Source organism: Gymnogyps californianus, chromosome 7, assembly GCF_018139145.2.
Source record: "Gymnogyps californianus isolate 813 chromosome 7, ASM1813914v2, whole genome shotgun sequence".
NCBI classification, from domain to species: domain Eukaryota; kingdom Metazoa; phylum Chordata; class Aves; order Accipitriformes; family Cathartidae; genus Gymnogyps; species Gymnogyps californianus.
The window spans coordinates 17,984,038-18,011,817 of NC_059477.1; the positions used below are offsets into that span (position 1 = coordinate 17,984,038).

The 27,780-nt window shown below is 35.5% G+C and overlaps 1 protein-coding gene across 1 annotated transcript in view; it reads left to right on the forward strand.

Moving 5' to 3' along the window:
* Nucleotides 1-27,537, forward strand: part of CCDC141 (coiled-coil domain containing 141) — a 102,834-nt gene extending 75,297 nt beyond the window's left edge. The window contains exons 18-29 of the mRNA XM_050900315.1: nucleotides 2,488-2,628; nucleotides 4,660-4,854; nucleotides 6,447-6,630; nucleotides 7,921-8,030; nucleotides 10,620-10,727; nucleotides 11,354-11,437; nucleotides 15,136-16,022; nucleotides 17,991-18,163; nucleotides 24,830-24,984; nucleotides 25,083-25,212; nucleotides 25,309-25,474; nucleotides 27,233-27,537. Of these exons, the coding sequence (XP_050756272.1) occupies nucleotides 2,488-2,628; nucleotides 4,660-4,854; nucleotides 6,447-6,630; nucleotides 7,921-8,030; nucleotides 10,620-10,727; nucleotides 11,354-11,437; nucleotides 15,136-16,022; nucleotides 17,991-18,163; nucleotides 24,830-24,984; nucleotides 25,083-25,212; nucleotides 25,309-25,474; nucleotides 27,233-27,359 (2,460 nt within the window). The 3' untranslated portion in view covers nucleotides 27,360-27,537. The remainder of the gene's footprint in view (nucleotides 1-2,487; nucleotides 2,629-4,659; nucleotides 4,855-6,446; nucleotides 6,631-7,920; nucleotides 8,031-10,619; nucleotides 10,728-11,353; nucleotides 11,438-15,135; nucleotides 16,023-17,990; nucleotides 18,164-24,829; nucleotides 24,985-25,082; nucleotides 25,213-25,308; nucleotides 25,475-27,232) is intronic.
* Nucleotides 27,538-27,780: the final 243 nt, after the last annotated feature.

Genomic DNA, 27,780 nt, shown 5'->3' on the forward strand with positions numbered 1-27,780 from the left:
AAGGCGATCTAATTTCACATACTGCTATGAGGAGAGCCTCTGGCCTTATAAATGATCACTAGCCTATGTATGTGCATAAGCCAGTGATATAAACTAAAATAAACTCTTGCTCATCTCTTCTTTTCCTCAAAAGTAAACCAGCGAATAAGGCTCTTGTGTTCTGAATACAAAATATTGTTCTGCAGAGGTGGTTTTATTAACAGAGGGCTTTTAGATAGATTTTATTATTCTATGTACGTAGGTGGGATAAAGAGCTTAAACTAATTGCAGATCACAGTGCCGGTGATAGAATTCCCTTCCTTTCCATTACACTGAGTGAACACCATCTGTCTATTCACTGCTGAAATAATGTGGCAACATCCCACTGGATGAAATGAAAATGAAAAATATATCCCTTGATGGATTAACATTAGTATGTAATAATAATAATAATAATAATGATTGATTGCTAGCTGTTCCAATAATGGTAGCTGCAAAATGAGCATTCATTACTCCCTGTATTCTTTGGTGGGGAGGGGGGCAGGGGAAAGGCTGTAGGACTTTTTAATGTAAAAAAAGCCTCAAATATGTTAACTAAATATCAAATTGTGGATGTGATCTGAACTTGTTAACACTAATCAAGTAAGTCAAGTTCTTTTCATTTGCGTGTCTGGAGGAACAGACCCTAAAGCATTAGAACTGCTGCATTTCTTTTATATCAGTTCCTTTAGATAAATATCATTTTACATAATTTATTCTACATTCTCCTAAAAGCAAAAGATTGTCAACCCAAAGGATATGAAATTCTAAAAAAAAAAAAAAATTCCAGTCATTTTTATATTCTTCCATTTCAAATTTTATGCATTAATTTTAAGTAATTTGAAAATGTGATCATGGAATTGCCATGTAATTAAAATTGTACCTTTTATAAGGTACCGGAAGCATATTTTAAGCAGGTTTTTTACTTGTCTGGTTCTCATATCTGTTGGTTAAAGGCATTCAAAAGTAACTGTAGTATTTAAAAGGATTTTTTGCAGTTGTAAATAAAATTGAAAATTACATAGCTTTCAGAGAAAAAATACTGAAAAAAAAAATTTATACTTAAAAAATTCGTAGTCCTTTAAAGATAATTTAGCTGAGTATGTTTGATATGCTTATTTATATAACATTGTTAATGCAAAGAATGACATGTGATTTATTAAGGGCACACTTGTAAGAGGACATTAAAGCAAACACGTAATTGGCATTGGAAAAAAAAGATAAAGAAACAATATAACAACCCTATATTATAACTAGTTCCCATGGTAAATAAACACTGTTTTTTAAATTATGTTGATCATATATGACTTCTTTTGATGTGTATTAAACTCATTTCAGTAAATTGGCAATGCATCTGATCCATATGTGTGTAAAGTGTAGCTTCCTAGAGCTTCATCAGTGTCATTCCTATCATTCTGGATTTTTAAAATATATTGTAGATTAAAGAAAATGTAGCTACATTCCATCTAAGTAGCAAAACAGTTTTACAACGTATTTAATATAACTAAATTTAGTAGTAGTTAGCTGATATAAGTCCATCTGAAAAGTCTTGAAAGGCACAGATGCTTCATAATCAGAGCTACTAGTTCATCTTAATTTATATTATTATAAGAATCATTTTCCCTAATGTTGAGCTTGCTGCATCAAGTCAGTGCTAACTGGTAATAATAGTCTCATGTGGTACCAAATCTATCTAGCTGTACTTAGGCGAGGCTTTCTTTGGATATCTGTTAGGTAGAATCTCTCTGCTACCATACTCATAGAATAATTATCTGAACGGCAGGTGCTCATATAGTCTACATCTTGATCCTGCAAAGAGCTGGATTCATCTTTGTATGTGAAAAATTGTACTAAGCTGTTTGGACTAGCAGAGTGTATAAAATTAAGCCCCTGTGTAACTTCCTTTCAGAAGCAGGGCTTCTGAAAAAGGAGGGGAGAAAAAACCCCAACAATAAACCAACCTGACGTAAACTAAATATTGTATTGTAGGAGGAAAGTACTACGAATAAATACAAATCTACTTGCCCAAGCCCAGTAAAACTATGTTTTTCTGGAAACTAAGCATGGGTATACATTTACATGGCTACCATTTCCATGAAATGGACTAGACTATGTGAAGCACATCTGCCTCTAGTTAAAGTCAATGAAAGCTCTTGGACAGGACTTTTTCATAGATTGACTGAGCAAGGATCTCATCCTTTGCCCCAATACTTTTTTTGCCCCAGCAATTCTGGAAACAATATTCAGTATTCAAAATGCAAAAATGTTGATTTAGCAAGATTATGAGTTTCCACTACTGGAAAGAAATTCTGAGGAAATAAGGATGCTTTATGAGATGGCATAGTATTATTAATTTCTGTATTAAATTTTCAGTGTTCAGATCGTGGTCTGTTAAGCAGCTCTTGAAAAAACCTAAATTAAAGTGTGCTGGTTTCTTTTTTACTAACAAATATGCTTGCTCTGTTTCAGCTCAGAGAATCATTTAAGGATCTCAAAAAGAAATTCAACAATTTGAAGTTTAACTATACAAAGAAAACTGAAAAAGCTCGAAATTTGAAAGTACTTAAAATACAGATTCAGCAAGTTGATACATATGCAGAGAAAATACAGGTAATATTAGAAATTTTAGTCTTAGCGAAGGCTTCACTGGTTGAATTGCTGCAGCCTGTGCCAAGCAGATCAGAGGGGATGCAAAATGTATTGTGAGTTTCCCTGTTACTCAGCTTTATATCCTTCCCCTGTCTCAGTCACTGACTGAGACATTTTTCATTGTTCTGTTCCTTTTATTTTTCCATTTCCTTCAGTGAAATGATCTTATCTGAATTCCTGACTTCTCTGTGTTCACTCCTTTTATCCTCCATTATTTTTCTATTTAATCTTTTATTTTTCTTACCTCTCTTCCCTCACAATATGTGTGACCTAGTCTTCCCTCTCCTTAAAACAAGACAAATACCCCATCAAAATCAGCAAATCAACAATAAATGCGCACATATTCCCTCTTGCATCCAGCTACTTTCTTGTCTTTCTCATTTCATTGTGTAAGTCTTCAGAACCTTTTTCTGCATCCATTGCCTGGAGTTGATCATGCTCATTTGCACAGAATCCTGCTAGCCTCACCCATTCTTTGCATTCACCAGAAACTCTTCTTCCAAAGCCTCCAATGACCTTTTTAGTTGCCAATCAGGACTAGCAGTTTTTGTTTTGCTTGCCTTGCCAGTATCTTCCTTCACAACTTTTTTACTTGAAATTTTCAGTAGCTTCTATGATTCTGTTTTTCCTGTTTCTTTTGTTGTCATTGATTATTCCTTTTACAACCTTTTTTTCCTTTCTTGGCAATTTTGTCCACAAATGCAAATTCAAATCACAGAATCCTTGAGGTTGGAAGGAACCTCTGGAGATCATCTAGTCAAAATTCCTTCCTCAGAGCAGGGTCAACTGCAAAAGGTTGCTCTGTGTCATGTCCAGTTGGGTTTTGAGTATCTCCAGGGACGGAGACTCCACAACCTCTGTGGGCAAGCTGTTCCACCCTCAGAGTAAAAAAAGTGTTGTTTTTTTTTTTTTTTTCTTAAACAGAATTTCCTGTATTTCAGTTTGGGTCCACTGCCTCCTGCCTTTTCACCAGACACCACTGAGATGAGTCTGGCTCTGTTTTCTTTACTCTCTCCCATCATGTTTTTATATACATTGATAAGATCCACCTAGAGCCTTCTCTTCTCCAGGCTAAAAAATCCCAGCTCTCTCTGTCCTTGTATAACACATACTCAGTCATCTTTGTGGCCCCTTCCCTTATTTGCTCCAGGATGTCCAAGTATTTGTTGTACTGGGGAGCCCGAAGTGGACACAGGACTCCAGATGCCTCACTAGTGCTATGTAGAAGGGAATAATCACCTCCTTCGACCTGCTGGCAACACTCTTCCTACCAGTGTATATTCTTACAAGTGTATATGTGGACAGTTCATGAAATGCTTTCCTATTTTAAGCCAATCTCTTCCTTTCCAAACAAAAATCAAGGACCTGTCTTTTTGCTTGAAAAACACTTGAAAAACAGCTAGCACAACGAAGTCTTGATGAACTGTCAAGACCACTGTTCCCAAGATATAAAATGTGTGAATGTATATATGTATACCATCTTATCCTAAAACTCACAGGACATCATAAAGGACATCATACTAGTATGAATACTTGTTCCCCTTGGTCTTTGGGATTATGCTAGATTGTCACTGATGTTGCTTACATCAGATTCTTAAGCAATATGTTAATATTCTAGGACATTAATAACTGATGCTTAAATTGACTTGTATTTAGTCAGACTCCAAAGGCTTAGTAGTATTTTTTTCCTTTGCGGATTCAATGAAAGTTATTTTGTTCAAGATCCCATGCTTTATTACTACAGATATTTATTAATTTTTAAGCTGAAAAATGTAACTCAATTCCACCTTCAATAAATATAATTTACGTTGGTTTTAATCAGCATTGTAGAGGCGCTCCAGTTTCCTTTGATTTTTGAAAAAGAAACTTGTAATTTTTAGAACACAGATAAGAAATAGGTTTGTGTGGTTTTTCCCATGTTTTTTGCTTTTTATTTCTAAAAATAGAAACAGTTTTGTTGTGGTATTTAACATTGCTACATCTTTTAAACAGATTCTTAAAAAGAAGATGGATAATTTAGAGAAGAAAGTCATTGGCTCTGTAGCAAATGAACCTAATGCTAAAGTTAGAGTCCTCTTGGGGTCAATCAGTGACTTACAAAAACAGCTGAATGACTTTAGCAGAGTTGTGCAGGATTACAAGCAAAATCTGGATCTCGTGGAGCATCTGCAACAGATGATGGAAGAGGTACTAGTAAACCTGAGAATCCCCGCTGTGGCTGTAATAATGATCCAGGACTGGGATAAATAAAAGTGCTTGTAACTACTTCAGGCAAAATCTGTGGCTTCCAAAAATAGTAGATTGGTAAAAACCTGTATTTTCTTCTATTTTTTCTTTGTAACTCTGTTGAGAAAGGGGGGAAAAAACATGCAACGTGGCCATATTCTTGCACTGCTATGCATATGACGGGGGTCTCCACCTCCATGTGACTTTCATAGTGATTCAGCATATCTATGATCATACTTATGAGCTCATTTTCTCTAAGTATATTCTGAGGCGACACAGGAAGTGCCACAAGGCCCTCTTTGATAGCTGTCAAACCACAAGAGCCAGGTTATCACAATACCCACTTTTTTTGTTGTCAGGAAGAGCTGCCTGTGTGGTATGTAATTCTGGAATGGAAATGTAAAATATTCAGTTCCTTAAAAACAGCATATAATTTTTTTTAATAGACTTAATTGTTAAGTATATTTTTTTTCTGATCTGCAGTCTAAGTCTTTTTGGAGACTTCTGCAGCTTTATTTTACTGTGTCTGAGGACTGCCTTATGCATTGCCTTTTTTTAAAAGAAAAAAAAAGTTTGTAACGGTATTTTCCCTCTTGCCACATTGTGTTGGTGCATCTGCTGTGAGGCAAGCACATTCCTGTCATCATTGTTTATTTTTAGAAATAACAATGTTCATATCTCCAAAGTGATCTAAATGCATGACAAATTCCCTTAATGATGGATCACAATACTAAAGTTTTGTTTAAAAGATGTTTTCACTGTCCAGTGACCTGATCAATGTGTCATTTCATATATTGTTAGCAAAGCAATTTGTTACCATTTGTTGTGCATTTCCCCCCTTACTTTGAGGGAAATAAAACTATTTCCTAGAGCTAAAATTTAAGATTGCTTTTTTTTTACTCAGTGTAAAGTATCACCTTTTACTCAACAGTTTGCTTTCAGCGAATAGGCACAGTCTTAAATACTGACTTCAATGGCAGTTAAAAATGATGACATTTAGCTGCTTGCTGTAATGATGCAATATGGACAAGACTGAGCGAACACCAGATTCTATCCTCCTCCGAGTACTAATTAAAAATGTTTATTAAGGGTATGTTCTAAAGCCCGTTCTTGTCAGTAGAAAGATTCCTAGCAACTTCAATTGTTGCTGAGACCAAAAACCCTGTTTGCTGGTAGGCTAAATCTAAGCAACCTTGCTGCCCTCACAGAGGTATAACTGTGGCCATGATACGAAGTTTGTGAAATCAGTCAGTTGATACACAAGGTGGAAAGCACTCAGAAATAAAATGTATGTTTGCAGAACCATTAACTAATAACCTCACCATGCTTGTAAGATGAGCATGGATCTAATGTTTAAAGAAAATTTGACAGCTATTAATATTTGAAGCAGCACTGGTAATGAACAAATGTTTTTCAGGTTAAATTAAAATCAGAAAATGTAAGACATACTGTACGCCACTGATTACAGAAAGCCTAAGAATAGTCCAGTCTATTCTACAAAAGCTTGAACTGCTGATAATGATACATTATAATGCAATGTTTTTATCCCTCAGTGTCAATTTTGGTTTGAAGATGTGAGTGCAACAGTCGTTAGAGTTGGCAAGTATTCTGCAGAATGCAAAACAAGAGAAGCAATAGAGACTCTCTACAAGCAATTCAACAAGTTTATTGAGCCTACAGTGCCTCAACAAGAAGAAAAAATTCAGCAGATTATAGACCTCGCTAAACGGTTATATGGTGAGGAACTGTCTGGTAATGTGCTGTGGGGGAAAAATACAATAACAGGACAGGAGGAAGCAGATTACTAGATTTGTTCATTCAAGAAGAGAATCCCGTGAAGTTTAAAAAACAAATGTTGTTTTAAAGTATTGACTGGAAGAGGTGAAGAATTTCAGAGCAAGTATTTAAAAAATAAAAATATGAAAGTACTCAACAGTTTGGTAGGTACTTGGTTTTCTGTATACAGCCTGAGTTCACCTTGAAATCAAAGTGTGAGTGTCCTTGTAATATTTATGAGCTTGGAATTAAGACTTCATGGCTTATGATACCTCATAACAGGGAAGCCTTTGAAGTCAAAGTATATTACAGTGATATACCTCAGGGCTGAGTGAATTTTTTACATTAACACTGTGAATAACTAGTGACATTTGATTGTCAACTTTCTTAAGCATTTTATTAGCAAAAAGTGTAGATTGTTATGTAAATACTGTATTTGCAATTGTATTGATTTGGAACATTGTTGACCACAAACTTCAGGTTTTGCTTTTTTTCTCCCACTTGTAATGTTTATATATTTGTTGAAGTTATTTTATCCAAAGATAAGGTGGCCATCCAAATGTGCAAGGATACTGTGTAGCCTATCAATTCAAGTAGTAAATCTGAAAAAATTTCAACAGAGTCAAACTATGTTTTTAAATTCCTCTGATTTAGTGTTGAAAAGACTATTTCAGAGCATAGATCACTTTTTTTTTCTTCTCTCTTTTCTCTCTTTTTTTTTTTTTTTTTAGCCTTCTCAATATTTTAAGCATTCCCATCTGTAGGAAACGAGCTGACAGAATGGATTCTTGACACCAGCTGATTAGGAACACTGGGAGAAAGAAGCTGCTTTGTGTTTTTTAAGTCATTACATGGGAAAAAGCTTCTCCATTGTTTGGAGCTCCAAAACACAGCTTTGTTTTGTATTTCTTATAACAGGTATCTAGGTGCCTCCTAGCTGTACAATAAGGCAACTAGTTTAGGAGACACTTTATGAGGTCAGCACCTTTTAAAGCAGTATCACTAACCAGGTAGAAATAATTTTGTTCAAGGAGAAGCCCAGCAGAAGGCCTGCAGTGACTTTGAGGTCCCACATCAAGTAAGCTAGTAAGAGGTAGGAAAGCACATTGCTGTGAATCACAGAACTCCTTCAGCAAAACAAAACACAGAAAGATGTAATTATTGTAGTATATTGGGGTTACAAAGTACATTGATTGTTACACATCTGTTTGGGGCATTCTGTTCTACTTTCATGTTGTTTTAACTTTGTAGGTATTGAAGAAGGAAAGAAGTATGTTGAAAAAGCCATAATAAAGTACAAAGAAATCATTAATTCTATTGATGACTTGTGTAGATCTCTGAGAGAACTTAAGGAGATTAAGGTATTTTTTTTTTTTTTTTTTTTAATCTGAAGAATGTATTGCATCTGCATCAACTTATCAGGCTTAGTGTCTGAATCAGTACTTTTAACTGAGGATCATCTATGGTAGTATGAAGTATTTCTTAATTGTTCCCTTTTCCATTACCCTAGGTAATGATCATAATGAGTCAATGAAGTGCTACTTGTTTGTGCACTAAATATTCCTCCTAGGTTTCTTTTTCTTGACTTCTTTCAGAACTGTTACTGCTTTCAAGCAACCTTTAGGGGAAAATGTCACAATTTCTTTGAGTATCTAGACAAATACTTTTTTTCATATTTCTTCTTTCCTTGATACTGTAATATAGGTAACTGCTCGATCTATAAAATGCCAAACAACCTAGCTTGGTTCCTTATTGGAAAAATCATCCTAAAACCCAAGTTGTGTTAAAACCAAAGTAATTTAAATTAGAAAAACATGGCTTATGACATAAATATTAAAGACACCAAAAACATTTTTAGTTTCATATTCTGATAAGCTTCTTTAAGTGTGATTAAGTATAACATATCAATTGAGGAGGAATTATGGAAGACAGCTGAGAGGGCCAGATTTCTGTAATAAAGACTTCATCTACTCCACCCCCCCACCCTAAGTAATACATCAAAAATCTCCCACATGCAGCAATAGTTGATGGGTTAATTCTTCTGTGAAGTTGGAAGAGTTAAGATGCTTAAATATTCTGCTCTTGTTGATGTTGAATGTTGTCGTAATTTTCTTTGATGGAGTTATACTATAAAAACTGATGAACACTCAAATTATCCATTAATACACTTAAAAGCAGTAAGAAATGCCAAAAATACACATCAGTTCCAAAAGTCATTAGATGAATGGAAAGAAGGCTTTGCCTTGCACTGTGACCATAAAGAAACTTAAATATAAATGCCAATCAGGTTTTTCAAAGTTGTCCTTCCAATCCATGTGTTACGTAAACGCTATTGTGTGTGGGACAGTAGTCCCAGGTTCTATCAGAACAGGGCGTGAACCTTTGATCTTTTTTGCTAGCTCAATATAATATGGATCTTTTCAAAAGAAGTGGAATTTCAAAATAATTGTAATATTTTCTTTGAGTAATTTTGCTAATTGTAAAGTTATCTTTCTTTAACAGAGTTGTTTGGAGAACACTTTTCACACAGAACCATTCATAAACTATTTACTGATTACCTTAACCTTTAATTTAGGTAATTCTTTTAAAAAAGTCAAAAGGAATATTATAAAAAATGACTTTTCTGCAATAGAGAGTAGTTCTGCAACTTTTTTCAAATGAAAGTTGGGTTTTTTTATAATATGTATTATTCTGAGGTTTTAAAACTAATATTCTTATTGAACATTCCCAGAATATCTCAATAGTCAATGTCTGTATCTTACAAAGAATAAATCATTCAGCAAATTATCTATACAAATAGGTGCTACGAGTATGGAAAGCCATAACTATGAATTCAGTTTCACTTCCTGTCATTTTTTAAAGTGTAACAAATTAAGGGGAAATGTTGTATTGCGCAATCTTTCCTGATTTTACATGGCTGTTGAATGTCAGAAGAAAACAACTCTTGGATTTTTCAAGTGCAAAATTAAAGATTATTTTATCTTCAGAAAAATAGAGATTGAACAGATCATACAGAATTTTTCACTTGTTTAATGCTAGAATGGAGAATTAATAATGCAACACTTTCTTATAAGAACTTATTTAGGACTAACATTTGGCTGGACAGCTAAAGATGTGAAATACACAAAACTGTAACTATGAAACTTTTGGTTTTCCTTACGTTGTGCCACTGTGGTGTTCTTTGAAATCTGTAGATCTCTTCCATGACAATTTTAAAGGATTCATGAAGTCTTCATAAAATACAGTCAATTTCTGTTATGTAAGTACTTTGTGCAGTCTTTGAGGCTTAAGCTAGAAATAAGTATTAGCCAAAAAAAAAGTAAAGAAGTAGCTGATCTAAAGTACAGTTAACTACATTCACAGTGGTTATGAACTGTCCAGATGGGAAGTTGAAGGAGGGAGGAAAACAAGAAGAAATGCAAATTCTGCCTGGTGATGGTTTATGCTTAGAACATTCTCCCCTTTCCACATTTTAGACAAATTTGAACATTCTAGAGACTCAAAAATGTTTCTTTCCTCCCTAGAACTCTTTTCCTGAAATCCTGAATTTTTCTGGATTTGTTGTTTATCCTCTTTTTTCCTAATAGTGTCATTTTCTTGATCCTTTATTTTCCCTTACTTATGCTGGATATAAATTGGTTAATATTCCTCAGATTCTTGACCAACTGCTTGAGTTCTTCAGTCTTTGGTGTCCTATGCTTTCCCTGCCTCAGAAAAGATCCCCTCAGCTTTGAAAGATGTTGTCTTTGCTTGTCCAGGAATGAATGAGTCAGGTTTTGCTGCATATTTTTGCCATAAACAATTTACACCTGTGCTGTTGACAGATTTTAGATAAGATTTCACTTATCTTTTTTCTACTCTGTTGTACAGAGCTGTGTAGCTAGTGTGTAGCTAACAATTGCTATCTTCTGTTGTGTATAAGCTTACTTAATTTTCTTGTCACATGGCAGAAAGATGAGTTTTCTGAAGAGTTGGTTACTGTTCAAAAAGAAGAAAGAAATAGTCAAGAAGCATGTGAGACTGTTATTAAAGACAAAGCAGAGGAACAAAAGCAGCAGGTTAGTTAGATTTTTGTATTTTTAACTAGAACTCTGTTTCTTAAAAGGCTTTGTGTATTGCTGGAAAGTTTCTTGCTTTTCAGTCTTGAAGCCTCCCTTAAGATGGATGTTATCAGTGTAGTCTTCGTCATTTCTCTTTCAATTTTTTTTAGTTACCCCTTTGCCTTCTATCCAATCCACATATTCTTCCCTATGAATTTTATTTTTTTTAGCCTTCTATTTACTTGCCTATGTATCTCTCTTTCTTTTCTAAAATAATATTCTTTTCATAATCTTTTACCAATTTTCCTTTAGTCCTGTTGCCACGGTATCCTTAATGCAGACATCCTCTTTGTGACAATTCCTCCTTTCTCAAGGAAGAACACATTCTGCTCTCTCCTTTATAAGACTTAAGGGAATATATGAAGTATTATAGGGGACTGCTGTTACTATTTCCCAGAGCCATAATATTCATATAACCCCTAGAGACAAGACATGAAAGTATTTGATTTAGAAGTAATACGCGACGAGAGAAGCCTCATAGCTCAAAATTTTAACTAAGTAACAGTGGAAATTATGATTCTTTGTTGAATCATTAAGGTCTTCATCAAGAAAAAAAAGTGGGTTTTAAACATGTTTTCTTTCAGATGACATCAGGTAAGCTGCTTACAAGTTCAGAAAACATTACTGAGAAGAGAAACAATACTCTGTCTCCTACCAATACTAAACAGGTATCTGCTGTTCTTGTTGACATTTTTTTTTTAATCAGAATGATGGGCATTGTTGTGTACTCTCAAAGGAATTTTACTCCTTAATTCATTGCTTCTCAAAAGTGACAGATACTGTTATTGATTGGTGGGCTTTGATTGTCTTCTCATTTATAATATTATAAAAATCCAATGCAAAACAAACACAGAATTGCTTCAGTTTTGCAACAGTGTGAATAACAGGAAAGCAGTCATAGCAAAGACATGATGGAACACAACTACAGCTGTTAGCAGTTCAGTATGACATCATGTCACAGATAATCTGCTGTACTGTTGGTACGACACTATATGTCAAATAAATAACAGAACTCAGCATCAAATAGTCGTCTTCACTCTCACCTCAAAACACTTAAGTTACATTTCAGTTGCAAAAATTCCATGCAGCAGAGATCATAAATAAGTTCCAAAGTATGGACTGCATGTTGAGGACAATGCATAAAAGGAAATTAGATAGTGAAAGACTGGGTATGCAGTTAGAATGATAAAAATCCTAGCAGACATGCATGTTTTATTCATGGATATATAGTAAATGAATATGAAAGGTTCCAATCATCAATGAATAAATGTAGTCTTAGAAATACAGGCAATACAACACCAGACCTACGTTTTATGAGATTAATTCCTTTAGCTTAAAGAATATTTTGAAGCCTTGGGATCCTGGATGTAAATGTAAATAATTTACTATGTGAAATATTCCAGTAAGTTGGAGTGGGTGGTAATATATTTAAGTCTTTAGAAAGGTAGGATACTTTAGTAATTGATTTAGAGCTCTAAAATTTCCATTTTGCAAGTTGATAACATAGACCAATACTACAAGACATTAAATTGTCATGTTTTGTAGAAATTCAACTAATATTAACATTCCTTTCAATACAGAATGTCCTGTAATCTGCTGATGAGCCAAAATTGAGCCTAATTAATTTTGTTACCTCCATTCCAAGCCAATGGGAGTTTCACCATTGACTTGGAGCCCAGATTTCACTCAAAATTTTGTGACTGTTCCAAAGAGCCACCCTCAGGAGAATCACCTCGCTCAGCAGATGTCCATAGCCCTATTTCCTGTTTTGCTCGGCCACAGCTTTGTCAGTCCTCGTCAGACTGTGCCTCAGCTGCCAAGGGGAGAAGTCAAGGGTATGCGAAACAGCAAATATCAGATGTGAAGTATGGCAACTGTGATGCCTCCACCCTTTTCATCACTCCACACTTCACTTAAAGAAATAGCAGGCTCTTCTCACTAGAGCTTTTCTGTCTTCCATTTCCATCCTTTCTGAGGAAAGACCTGGCCCATCCCCAGCCCTTTGTCTAGTAGACTAGCAATCTTTAATTTTGTCTGTACTTCTGCAAGCTAGTTTTGTAGTATTAATTTGCTTCAGTAATAAATATCACCCTCTAAAAAGTGGCCTAGACCTGCTCATGGTACACTCATCCTCATGCTTCTTTGATCCCAGGTGGCACACCGAGGGCTGAAAGTTCTCATGCTGCCAAAGCCTGTCTGACAGCTTGCTCACTCACTGCCCACCTGTCATTCTTTTCCCCAGCATTTTCCTCAGGGTCATTTTCCAGCAATGTCTGAAATAACTCTGTTCAATTCTGGGATCTCCAGATGAGGTGACCATGAAACTGACAGCACATCCCTGCAGTAAGGTCCTAGATTAGTCACTGGAAGATTCCCACGTTGTCGTGGCCTTCCTGTAGTTACTCAAATATATGCCACTGTGTGTACATGTGTGTAGCCTCCTCAATAGACAGAATGAATCTGGGCCATTGATTTCATTCAGACAGTGGAGACTGGCTATTCAGAAATGTTGGCCTATGTTTTCCAAATATACCTGCTCAGAATTTAACATTCTAAAGAATTTTTCAACTTCTTAATATTTAATCAGATTTGGTTTCTTAAATTTCTTAGTGCAAGTCAGACCAAAACAGCCATAATTTGCTACTGAAGTGCCTATTAAACCTTCATTTGAGAAAGACTTGCAAATTAAGTCAGGCTTAAAACTGAGAGAGTTAGTTAGAACAGTGCTGATAAGGTTAAAAGAGCTGGGTGACAGTCAAATTTGCAAACCCTAGAAAAATATATTTTATGAGCGTACTGGAATTAATCCCTAAAAATAACAATTTCTTGGGAATAGTTTACAATTAGTTAGAACCCCAATAAAAAAATTGAATATGTGCAGAGGGAAGAACTCAGTATTTATTGTTTTCTGAGTAACTGGAAAAGGGAAGAATCGACACATTTCACCAAACTGGAAAGTCAATTATAATTTATCATGTTTATATCCATGATATATTCATACTGAAAGACACTTTGGGGGTCAGAGTTCGTCAGGGGATGCTTGTGGAAAACACATTTAATACCCAAACTTGAACTTCATCTTACAACTGAATTGAATTATTTAGTAAAATAGACGCAGTAAAATCCCAACTTTCTTCCGGTCATTCATTCATGGATCTGGCATGAATCACATGGCTTTAAAATAACAAATGTGTTGACTTGGAAAAACATCTATATTAAAACTACCATATCTACAGGACCAGGGCACATATGAGGTTCTATTACTTCTTTTTACTTTTATTTTGTTAATTTTATGCACTGATTTTTAAGTTATATTTAGAGCAATAAAGCAAAAAGAAAGCCGAAACAAATGTGCTGCTGCACTTTCGTATTGGATACTGCCAAAAAGACCTGGTTTGGAAAGCAATGGCATCCAGTGTATCACCCAATTGATTTGAGTGAACAGTTTATAGGTGATAGAAACATTGCTTAGTAGATTACATATTTTTGTATAGAACTCAACAATGTGAGAATAGCATAAGAAAACATTACGAACACCTTTGCTGAGAGCCCTGGCACAAATGAAATAGGCCTGAATGTGTGATTACACATTTATATAAAAACCAAGAGGCAGAGAAGTAATTAATAAATCAGATAATGTCTTTGATACTTTGCAATTAAAATTAATGCACTCATGCCACATCTAATTCTTTTTGAAACATGATGAGAGGGATTTTTTTTTTATTCTGGATCCAAGATAGTATAAAAATAATTTTAACATTGTTTTCTGTTAATGTTTGGACAAGATCTTGAAACAGGTGGCAAAAAATGAGGGAAATATAAAATGCTTGGAAAATATCTTAAAGATGGTTTAATTCTGTAACTCTTGAACATGACTGGTGACTCTCTTTCTCAAAGAATCAAAGTCCAGTAACTTGGCTGTTAATATATTTTTATTGCTATGTAACTGTTTCCCGTTTAGATGTAATTAGGCCACCTCCTCCTCCACCTTCCCCTTGCAAATGCTCTTATATACAGCACCTACAGGAAATCCACAGGTTGTCCTTTGTTTATAGAAAGAGGTACTTTTTCTTTTATTGTTACCATTATAATAAATGCTTATATATAATTGTAATAATATCTGCTAGAATTTATCCAAACACTTTGAAATTCCAGTTAACTGCTGCAAAATTTTCTGATTAATTATCCTTTTCCACGTATTTCCTCCCGCTTCTCAGAATACATTAAGCTTAATTAGAAGAAATATTTCAAATATTGTTGCTAGCTTCTGCATGAAAAGGGGATGCATAGAATGATAACTCATTCTCTCTCTCTGTTTTTCTTTTTCTTCTTCTTTCCCTTCTCTTCTTTCCCCTCCTAATTTAAGGAGAGGAATAAATTGGCTGATATTCCAATTATCTGTCCAGCTGGTGAGGATCTTGTTTCACAGGATACAGAGCTGTCATCTTCAGCCAAAGAGGATAGTTTACAGACTGAATTCCTGGCAGAAGAAATACCCTCCGGAGATGAATATGAGTGTATATCACCTGATGATATCTCTTTGCCACCACTTTCTGAGACACCAGAATCCAACCTCTTACATTCTGAAACAGAGCTAGAAGAGCAATGCTGTTGTAGTTCTCATAGTCTGCATGTCAGTTCCTATAGCTTGCAAATGCAGAAAACCGCTAGTATTAAAAAAGCGATGGAAATGTCTGATCTCTTAACAAATTCTGCTTATGCTGATGCTACAAATAATAGAATGGAAAGCCCATCAGATCGGTTTGAGAAATTTTGTATCTCTTCAACAGATTCTGGTCCAAAAGTCAGAGCAGTATCTCCTTTGACTTGTAGCTTACAAGGAATATCTGAAGCTAGCACAGCTTCCTGCACTATAAATGCCAAACCACTATATAGCATGATGAGTGAAGTGTGCAAAACACATTTGCAACACCTTGAACTTCGTAAAAGCATGGCAGAAACACAAGAACAATTGCATGACTTGAATAACTGTACTAAAACCCAGGACAGGCTGCATGCTTTGCCTGATGCATTCTCAGGTTTCGTGTTTCAATCAGACGCCACCAGAAGCTGTCAGAGGCAGATGGTCACCCGAGAAGAGATTAAAAGTTCATCAGAAAAGAACAGCATGGCCAGCCTAACTGGACAGGCGCCTAACTTCTCCCAGCTTCTGTCTAACAAAACCGTCATGGAAGGTTCTCCAGTAACTTTGGAAGTAGAAGTAACGGGATTCCCAGAGCCTACACTGACATGGTGGGTAGCTTATAATGAGAAGTAGTAAATATACCTATTAGCAAGACACTTTGAACCACTTATAACCAAATTAATTAATCTGTAGACTAGAATAAGTGGCTTGTATCCTTTCTACTCCACACTCCTGCATGATTCCCAGCTTCAAAATTGCTTTTGACAATTAACCTATTGAAATAATCTCTCTGTACTTAATTTTATGAATAATGAAAGCATCAAACTACTGCAAACATATCCAATGTTTTTTAAGCAAATACATCATATAGGTTTTATATTCTGGAATATGACATTCCACTTGTTCAATAATTTCTTAAAACAAATGTGCACTCCAGATTTACCGTAAGTAAACTCACCTGCATTTTCTCAGGATCTTGGCACTATATATGGATGGACAGACACACACATGTGCGTGCACACTACAATAGTTATATAGCCACTACATATACATGAAGATGCACATTTGTATATATGTGAGAGTCAGTTGTCAAAAACTGGAGAGAGATTACAGGTTAAAAACAACAACCCTAAATGTCTACACTAAGACAACCAGTTTTATACTATATATTTGTGTGCACTCTCTATCTCTGAATTGCTGTATGTCTAATTAGATTGCTTTATACTGCATTTGTGAGAAATACAGATGAAGTAATATAAACATCTTTTAAGACGACTTTTTAGAAATTCCCTGCCAAAGGGAATACAGACTGGAAGAGGGGCAGGATTTCAAGATTTTGGTAGAAGTCCTCTATGTGTTCGCATATTTTCCTAAAATTTTACCTCATTTGCCATTTCTCCACTTATTCCATTAGACTTTCACAATGGAGGCCTTTCTTTTAATGTATTAAAGTTAGATATACCTCTTACTGGAAACTTTTTGATGTTAAGATTATTATTACACATGTAAAGAATTAGGCAAACTGTAAGCTTTTAGTAAGCTGAATTTTCTTCTATGGCACTGAGAAAAATACTGGACACTACAACCTTGGTGCTATACTGTGTTGGTATCAATAAAGTTACTTTGTTTTAAATCCCGGTATTCTACACTTCGAGGAGTATTGTTGGTGAAACAAGAGGTGCCTTCGGTTTTGTTTTATGGTAAGAAAGTATTAATTCAGCTCAAAAATATATACACTATTGATATATGGTTTTTTAAAAAATAACATTCAACTGAAAGCATTTTGCAAATTAGAAATTCATGAAAACAGAAAAAAATGTTGGGTTTTTGTAATTAAAAATTCACCAATACCATGTATTTTGTACTGATGTAGACATTTTACTGGATATACATGTGGAAAAGCATTTCTGTGTTTGTGTTAGGTTAAATGTAGCTTATGCTGAAACATCATGAGGCAAGAAGAGCCACAATTTTCTCTCACTTCCAATATGTAAATCAGGAGTCAATACCAATACTTTGTGACAGATCCTCAAGTGTTAGAATATGACAGCAGTTCTCTGAAATAACTCCTGATGCATTGTTCTGTCCTGTTTGATGTTATGAACTAAGTAAATGTTAAGTGGGCTGGGGTAGAGAAACAGGTCCTTGACTGTTCTTTATACTGAAGAGACAAGTTCAGAAAGTTTGTATGTTACTTATGCACCTTAAGAGCCTATTAATGAGTTGAATGTGGATTGACTCAACACCTTACTAGCAAAAACGTTTCAGCACAAAACTGAGGGCCCAGGCCTTCATGCTACTCTCTCCAATACTGCAGTGAGATAACTGTGACTTGTCCATTGAAAACCACTTTCAGAACCACATTTTCTAGTATTAAGAAAGTATTATTCAGCAATCTGAATTATTTAAATATTCATCCATATTTACATATAACTTTAAAACTGAGGAATGAGAGCACAGCAGTGAGCTCTATCTCTTGCTGTCACTGTAGTGTTATAGAGGTTGTCTGAATTTGCAAAGTTCTGCTTGGCATACAGTGATATAAATCTGACTTGAAAACTGACTCTCTGCTTCAGGTACAAGAAGGGCCAGAAACTGACTGCAGATGAGCACTTAAAGCTTTTACAAAAGGAGACAAAGCATACTTTGTTCATTCAGAAGGTGTGTGATAAAGATGCTGGCCTCTATGTTGTTCGGGCTAAAAATTTGAATGGCACTATCTCATCGAGTGCCGTTCTCCACGTGAAAGGTAACAGGCCACCTATTACAAGAATAGGCTGGATAATGCTGTGTGTCATCTATATTAGCATATCACTAATGTACTGGCTATTCACAAAATAAGTACAATACTGACTGCACTGGACTTAATTCTCACATGCTAAGACAACATTAAATTTTCTTACACTGCATCTTTCACAATCTGTACCAAACCACTTTTATGTCACACTCGATATATTGCTTGTTTCTTTAATACCAATATTATGTGCTTATTTTCCTTTCTCATAGTGATGTTGAGAGAAAAAAGTTACAAAGATTTTCTAGAATCTGAGGCAGAGTTTTGCTTTCTAAAATGTCAGCATTACAAATTGTTGGAAACAGTTTTAATGGTTATAGGCATTAAATGTCAAGATACACCCAGGTAGAGTTCTCAGATCAACTTATATTTTATGATATGCCTTTTTTTGGGAGGGGGTGTGGAGGGTGTTGAAATGTTTTTTAAACATCAAATATATTATTTCCAACCACATTTTTCTCATATACTTTTAAAAAAATTTTATTTGTAGGATAAAGCTTCTTAGTAAAGAAATCATACCATTCACGATTGCACTAGTATAGATCAGATGTAAACCTGTCTCAGCCCAGCAGATAGTCTCCACAAATGAAAGTTGCAGTAGTTCCAATAGAGTGATCATCTGCACTAGGAAGATTTGACCAAGAATCATCAGGATTTGTGTAAGTGGCACCTAGCATACAGTAGACCAAACCCCCCAAATGTTTACAAAATGAGACATTCCAACATATCAATCTGCTTAGGCAGATGCTTGTGATACTTTCTCTGCCTTCTTATAAAGTTAAAGATATAAATATTTCTAATAATCTATTAAATTGTTAGTATAAGACAAGAAAAAGAATAGTTTATGAAGTGAGCATTTGTGCATGTTTAAAATTTTTGACACATTGATTTTGAACAGAATCAGCCAAATTGGGGAAATACTCAAAAGTATATTCACATAAAAAAAAAATATTGTTTTGTTTCAGTCAAATAGAATTATCCTATAACTTCAAAGCAGTAAATCCAAACCATAACTTTGTTCACCTACATACTGCATTTCATTCTTGACAAGGACAACTATAAATATTTTTTAATTAAAGTAGTCTTTTGTCTAAATACTTGATAATAATGATGTAACTGTGCCAGTGGAAGGTTTCATTTATAAATCCTCAAATGTAACTTCGTTCTATAGCTCCAGTACTTGTTGTATTTGTACAGTAAAAACAAATGACAAACAGCTACATGATTTTTCCTGCATCTTTGATTTGCCGCTTTCATATTAAAACTGCATTGGTATGGAAAATTTATAGAGAGGAAATGTTTACCTTTCCTTGCATAATTTGCCGAAATGAAGTAAGCCTTTTACTGTGTAGCATGCTATGAGCAGAATATATATTGCAAATTGCCAGGGGTCAGTTAGATTGAAGACTGACATTTAGATATTTTGGTCCAGTGACTACAACTTTATTAAAATTCCTGTAACTTTGAAACAGGAGAAGTTCTCAAGGGAATATAAGCTCACAGCAATACGAGAGGGAGCAGGAGGAGGAGGTGCCGAGCAGATGGGGGAACAAAGTAAATTCTAACTAAAATTGATACTACCCTTAATGAACAACTTTCTAAGTTCAGTCATCTCCCAAAAATGTTGATTCATAAGAATTCTCTCAGGTATAAAAATCACCTATTTTCCTAAACTGTACTTTTCATTTCATAATAAAGCTAATATTAATAATTAGTACAATTTTGAATGTTTCAATTTTCATAAAAGTAAAATTCAGTTTAGTGTTTTTGTGCCCCTGTGACTTTATGTATGGTTGTTATAAACATACAGCAAGGAACCTATGTGAGCAAGTTGACTTGCATAAGTGGTACATTAAGCAATATTGTGGTAAGAACAAACCAAAATGCCTCTCCTACATGCTGTAAGGTTTTGCCTGCTGCAGAGCTGCCAGTGCTTGATAACATTATTCTGTTCATAACACTCATTTTCTATTTGAAAATGAGTCTTCTAGGCGATGGCTGCCCTTCTGTCCTCTCTTTTTACTGAGAGTTGCCATCATTCAAAAATTAAAAGTAATCTTGGGTGTTCTTTTGACATGTTCTAAGTAACTTTATATAATACTCAGGTCACTTTGTCAGGCATTTTTGCCTTCAGTATTGAGGCTAAGTATATGCACACAAAAGAACCAGGGGGGAAAGTAGAGATGTTCTCTTTCCTCTTCTGCCTTGCCTCTGCCAGAATTAGGTCTTTAAATTAAGCATTAACTGTCATAAGGCTTGTGACAGAAAGAGTCATTGTAGCTCTACAGACGCTGGGCTCGAAGCTGCATCTATTTTTTAACTTGTGGATCCTTCATCTTGAAAACTATGGAAAGTTCAGTGCTAGAATGATCATTGTTCTGTCTTTTTTATATGGCCAGTCTATATGTTCAGATATATGCATTTGACCTTTTTGGTTAGAGGAGAGACATTTGTTGAGCAAAACAACACTGCGAAGTGAGTCTCTGTACTTCAGAAAGCAAGGCTAGAGCTAGGATTCCTGCCCTGCTTGGAAAAATTTGTCCCAAACTCACTTGTAGTACTTTCAAAGCAGGAGAAAAAGATGTGAATTTTTCATCATGTCATAGAGCAGGAATTGGAAGTAGCTTGGATCTAGACTTGTAGTTGGATCTGATTGCTTGCCGGCACTTACAGAAAGACTGCTCACTATTTTTGATAATCAGCTCTATGAGTTAAAAAGGCAACAAATAAATAGACACAGAACTACTGGGCGAGCGTACACAGATTATGGGAACAAACTCTTTCCCCTCCCTCATAACATTTCCTGATGTACATCCAGGCTCCTAGGGTATTAGAAGGGAGCAGGCATGCAGACCTTCTCCCTCATACACATTTGCTTTAAATCTGTTTCTGTTAACTTCATTTAACAGACTTTAGAACAAGTTACTTGCTTTACCTGAGATTTGACAGCCAGAATACAAGGCGTTTACAAAATTGTGTGAGAGTAAGAGATGCAGCTTTGAATCCAAGTGGGATTTATTCCATCTTTTTATTAATATTATTTAGAAGCTAGCCAGTGATGTAGCCTTTTGTTGGAGTTTGGCTTACACTCCCAGTTCCAAGCATAACAAGGAGGACTGTCATCTTTCCTCTAAGAGGGGAGGAGTTAAAGAGAAGCCTTGGAGAGAGAGAGTAAATTTTATTCCAAAATTCACATATCTGTGCTCTGTATGCCTATGAACAAGCGTATTCTGCCTTTAGTAAAATTCTGAGTATGTATCATGCTGCATATGTCTAACTGGGTATACTTATGTTTTGCCTCCTTAGCAGAAAAACATTTAAAATCAATACAATGATGATTTTTTTCCTTCTGAATTATGGTTTAAATAGTTCATGAACATGACCCTGTTGCTGAAGTTTGTATTTTCCTTATCTATTTTTCTCTTTTTTTAATCACTTTTTGAAAGTACTATTGGTAGTTCATGTACTGAACAAGACATAGAAGTAGTTTATCTTAATGGACTTTTTCAAGGCATTGCTATTTGAGACTTGATTTGGGATTATATGCTCCAGGAAGGCTTTCCAGATGAGGAAGCTGTATTGACATGATGCCCCTGTAACTGTTCACTGCTATGATGTGGTGTTGAAACAGCACCCATGCTCAATTTTATTGGCTGGAGAAGGACATCTTTAAACCACTTCTATCTAGAAAGTCACTAAAGGAAAGCTACTCTCTGCCCACAAAACTACAAAAGCAGAATGTTAGTGAAATGCCACACTTGGTGAGCTTAACACTCATTTTCAGGTTTGAACCATAAATGCCTGTTGTAACTGACAAATTAGGTAGCCCAGAGTTCAACAGAGCCTCACAGAAAAAAGATGTCAAGGGTGATCTTGTCTCCAACTATGCCAAGACAAAACAAAGTTATTCCACTGGGGAAGGATAGATTAATGCAGAATTCTTTGTACACCTTGATTAAAATTATATGGGTCTAAAGCTTACACGGAAGATCCCAATAGATAGTCTGTCACCCAGGGAAGCCAGCTGCCTTTCTAAGGAAAGTGAGCCTCAGTTTTGCTGAAGTGGCTTATGATCTGCTCCTGTGCCAACACATCCACTTTCATTTTTACTCAAACATGTTATCTGTGAAAAGTAAGCTTCCTACTACTGGATTAAATCCTGGAACTGAGTTCCTACTTAAATATTAAATAAGATCTTTCAAGTTTGACTTGTGAGAAGAAAGTGAGATGCAAATGAATCCAACTTTTAAAATCTAAGTACACTGTTATTTTCAAGAGTACACACAAGTATGGCATTCATGCTATTTCTATATAACAGACACCATGAAATAATAAAAGGTCAAAATATACGGCTTGTCACTTCTGAGAATGTTGTCATTTTTGCATAGTCAGATATTATAATTATTAAATGCAAAAAGGTATAAATATAAGGCCAGAGATTGCCTTAGCACATCTGTAGATCTTAATAAATCATTGTAGAAGCACATAATCCCTTGTTCATTAAACATTTCCTCTGAGAATTTGAGCATTTCTGTGAATTTTAGATGAACAAAACTTGATTTTGTGAGTATGGTATTGCATCTACTTTAAATCAGGAATAGTTTTAAATACACAGGTTTTAATGGGTATGTGGATACCAGCCACATTGTTAATTGCTGCAAAAAACAAGATTTTAAAAAGAGAGAGAGAGATTAGAGATACCAGATACACAGCAGGATACTGAAAGTCTCCCGGTTTTAATGCTTTGCTTTGTAAACAAATGTGTAATCAATGCTGATTACTGCTGTGTTGGCAGTCTTGTTTTAAATGCTCTTTATTTAAGGACTCTGATGAATGCCCAAAAAATCTTGCTGGAAAATTCCTGCTGTTTTCTGTTCAGATAATCTTAAAAAAAAACAGTGACAGTGATGTAGTCTCATGATACACTAATATTTCTCCGAAAGAAAACCACACTCATTCTGTTTCAGCAATAATTTCAACGTAATGCTCCCCCCCCCTTTTTTTTAATAGTTCATGTTGTGCATGCTTCACTTCCGCCTTCTTTTAATCATCCTATAGAAGCAGAGAATACATCTAGGTGTTTTCTATTGTTCTGGTTCTGCTACTTTCTTGCTTTACAGTGCAGAGTTCCCCTCATCACAGTCACAGTTTTGAACCTATAGTTACTTCAAGACTCCAAAATGTTTACATCTTCCCGATTGCTCTCTTAAAGAGCAGATTTAAATCTCAATCTCTCTAGCCTTACAACAAAAATATTATACTTAGGCATATTGCTAACCTAACCTCCCTTCCTCCTTTCCCATATGCTGACACCTATTAAGAAAGAAAGTAGTGAATGAGATTGCCTGACTACAAGATGTGGAGTTGTGTGAAGGGGTATTTACACAAGGTGCATAAGTTTGGAGGGGGAAGGGATTAATTATTTTCATTTTTCAAAAGAAGCAGCCTGTCTGAGGGCCCAGGTGTGAGTCAGTAGGCAAAGGGAGCATGAGGCATTTCCCTGGTTGGCTTTGGATCAGATGTGGCTGGAGCTGCAATGGAGAAGGTGGCTTCCTCTCAAATGACTGGTAAGGTGTGCCTATTTCTGGACCTTTCTCTGGAGACTTTGCTAGGGTAAGCTAGTAATTTTTATGTGTGTATATCTTTTGTGGCTCAGAGGAGCTGTGCTTTTAAAAATTACTGCTCAGACTTGCTTTAATGAGGCTACACTATGGTATTCAAGGAGAATGGAGCTCTGAATTATCAGTGGAACCTCAGGTAGCAGTACAGTGATCCAGTAAATCCAGCTTTACAGCTTATTAAGTTACATGCCACATGGAGCAATGCTTTGATTCAGTACAAACTGATGATGATTGCAATTTCTTCAAACAATTTTGAAGGGTTAATTTGTGTTAGCCAGGCCTTCTATTGGCTCAGGGGTTATCTGTCCTCCCACAGTTGGCATGAAGCCAGCACAAACTCAATCTCATGTGCTCTGGTTATTGCAATAGAAACTCAATTATTTGCCCATCCTTGATCTGAATCAGACTTGTACTGAATGATCTGGTAGTACATGGTTTCAGTATTAATGATGGCCAAAATAATGATCTTGATCAAAGTGGTACAGAGGCAACATTCTGGCCTTCATCATTATTGCAAATATAGATCAATCTTTTTTTATTTTTTCAATAACTTTTTTTTGACTAGAAGAATAGGGGAAAAAAGTGAAGAAAGAGCGTGATGTACAGCAATGCACTAAATGCAAAAGTTTGCTCTCTTGACTTTGTCACTTCAAATTTGTGTGGAATATTTACTCTTCCACCTTCACTGAAACACAATAATCCACGTAAACTTGCCTACTACCTACACAAAGAACACGATTCTTTAGCGTTACCATGGAACCAATATCACTATGCATGAAATTCTTGGGTGCTTAATATCCATGTGTTTCAACAAACTTTATATTATATAGATAAATGATGTCTGCCTACTGTCTTGCAAGCAAGTTATCCTGAGTTCCAGGCATCAATAAAGGCTCTCTTTGTCAGGCAATGTGGTGAACTTTATAATCAAGAGAAGAGATTTTTTTCTTCAGTTGCTTTAGTTGTGCCTTTTAAAATACAGTGAACAATTTCTTTTCAGTACAAGGAAAACAGCCAAACTTCATACAAAAATTTGGGCATACAACTCTACAAGAAGGAGAAGATTTAATCCTGCATTGCACTATACATGGAAAGCCCAAACCACATGTCTTCTGGACGAAGGATGATATCCAAGTGATATCTGGAGACATCAGTGTATGTTCTAATGTTCTTGAAATATTTCTTGGGAGAAAGATAATATATTTTGCTTTATGCTACTAATAATCTCCTTTATGCATTCTATTGTTTTACAGATTGAGAAATTAGGAGATACCTATTACCTTTTAAAAAGAAATGTAGTCCTTGCCGATACTGGGAAATATATCTGTGTCGCCAGCAATGAAATTGGAAAGGCACACTGTTCTGCTTTCGTAACAGTGATAGGTGATTCATCCTGCCAGCTGCATGCTTTTAGGCACGTTGTTGCCATATTAAATGAACACCTTGTTTCCACTTACTAATGTACATGTTTTATTTCAGAGAAAAATAAAACCCCAGAAATTTCCACTGTAACTCTGGCTAAATCAGAACGGGAAGATGGATACTTTTCAGAAGAAGTGAATGTCACCACAACTGAGCTAGTACAAGCCCACGACACGCATTGTGTGCAAGAGCAGAGGCCAGTGGCTAAACATCTCCCAGTAAGGTAACTTGCAGCTTACTCTGTGCTACATCTTGTAATATTCAAATAGCTGTAAGGACCTTAATTTACAAAGCACACATCAAACACTCTTCCTAATCCTATGAATTTTTGTATAATGTAAATGAAGTGCATAACGTGTGACTGCCTTTTACACTTAATTCTTCATCAGAAGATATGCAATTCTGTTAGATGATAGACTTTGTAATACAATAGAAAATAGAGTTTGTGCAATAAGGTATTTAGTGTAGTGAAATAATTTTTTAAAGTCTAGGTATCTTAACCTAGTTATTAATGTAAGATTGAACAGCTCAAAGATACAAAGTATTCCAGAAGCTCTTGTTCATGTAGTTGCATCAATGTGAAATTTCAATAACAGAATATGTAAACAGTTCTCTACTAGGTAAGCATCTTATTTAGAAGAATAAGTAGCAGTCCTGATAGCACAGGAACAGTTATTGTTCATTAATTGATTAAAGATTACAAAAGTTCCCACTGTGCAATTTCAGAGGATTAAATGATACATGAAGTCAATAGTCCTTGTGGTGACTTCTTGCACAAGGTTAAATCTTGCCTCCTGAATTTAGGCTCTGATAGCCTACTGTAGTTTATGGTACTAGAACTGCCTGTCTTTTGAGTAACGTATTCAGGGACAAGAGAGTTTTTATACCCTGTGACCATTATTAATCTGGTTTACTCTACTATTAGTTCACTGTTTCACTGGAAACATCAGATAAGATGAGGTAACATAGGGATGTAGGTGGGGATTAGGAAGAGATTGTGCACATAAAAATAAGACTTGCTGTCAGAGCTTTTCAACAGAAAATATCTGAACAATTCTATTGATAATGTTTATTACACAGCTCTGACATCGGTAAGACTGTTTTACGGTGAAAAGCTGGTTTCATGATGATACAGTAATATAACCTTCTTTCTAGAAGGTATGCGGAGCAATGTAATGGAAAAGAGGCTCCAGGAGTCTCATGGCTTTAAAGAAGTGATGGTTAATGTGACCTGGGAAAGCGGTTGAGAATCTGTGGGATTCCTATCAGGCTAGTCTTTCACAGTCTGCTCAAAATGTTAAGTTTACTCTGGTCACATAAAAATGCATTTGTTGCCTAAAAGTGTCTGAATATTTTCTGAACTTTTCATATGTAGTGAATTCTACAGCAAAAAGCCATAGAAAAAAGAAAGAGCAGTGTTCTTTTGTCTTTAAGTTCCTGAGGTTTGTCTATCTAGATGTAGAGCAACATGTAAAAGGAAAGGAAAATTATGGCATATGTTGATTCAAAAGCCGTTCTCATTTCATCATAAGCTGCCTGCATGCTTTCCCTCATGTCCACCTGATCAAGCATTGATCCAATATAATTTGTTCAGGTTTTTCCTGTATTGCTGTGAGATGGCAGATGTTCCAAAGCAAAAAAACCAAATGCAAGATCATGTTAATTTTGCTTAGGGCACATAGAGAATTCAGTATGATTAAAACGTGTAGATCATACAGAAAGGTCAAATTTCTCCTCATTTTTCTCATCTGTTCTTTATAACTAAAGTGTGTTTTGGTTTATTTGTCATTGTCAGTAAGATAAGTTTTAGGATATTTTACGTTTTGTCTTGAATCACTCTTTATTTGATCTCTAATCTTGTATTGTCTCAAGACCACCGAGAACAGTCTATGCCAACCACCACAGTGTTGCTTTTGAAAGGGAATGCTGCAGCTGCCACCATTAAAAATATAGGCAATATTAACTGGCCTTTTTTAAACAGGTTTAAAGAGAAACTCTGGCTTCAAGGAGTGTATCTTGAACTTGAGAGGCCACAAGAGATTAGCCTCAATTTGGAACATGATCCTGTTCTTCTCCTGCCTGCTGCAGAGGATCAGAAGATGGACTGAACTGCAAGATGCCTGAATCATGAGGGTGTTCATGTTGTTTGCTGTGTCTGTTAGTAGATATTGGCCATGGGTGAGGAGAAGATAAACCTTTGAGTGATATTCGATTTACATCTAGGTTGCAATTTGTATTTGGTTTCTTTGTAAATAAATCATTAATAAAAGTCACCTGTGCACAGCATTTATTAGACAGTGATTTATAATTTCTTGCAGTTTTGTTCTGGTTTGTTGGACAAATCTGACAGAAGCAGATGATGGAAAAAAGAGACATTAGCCTTTAAAATTACAGATCTCCTTGGTGATCCGTCAGTACCCACTATTTTATTCTTCTACAAATTCCATCAATGCCATCAGTTCCATCAATAGTTCTTCCCACTAGCTTGTATAGAGAATTCAAAACAAATGAGGACTTAAAGCAAAATGA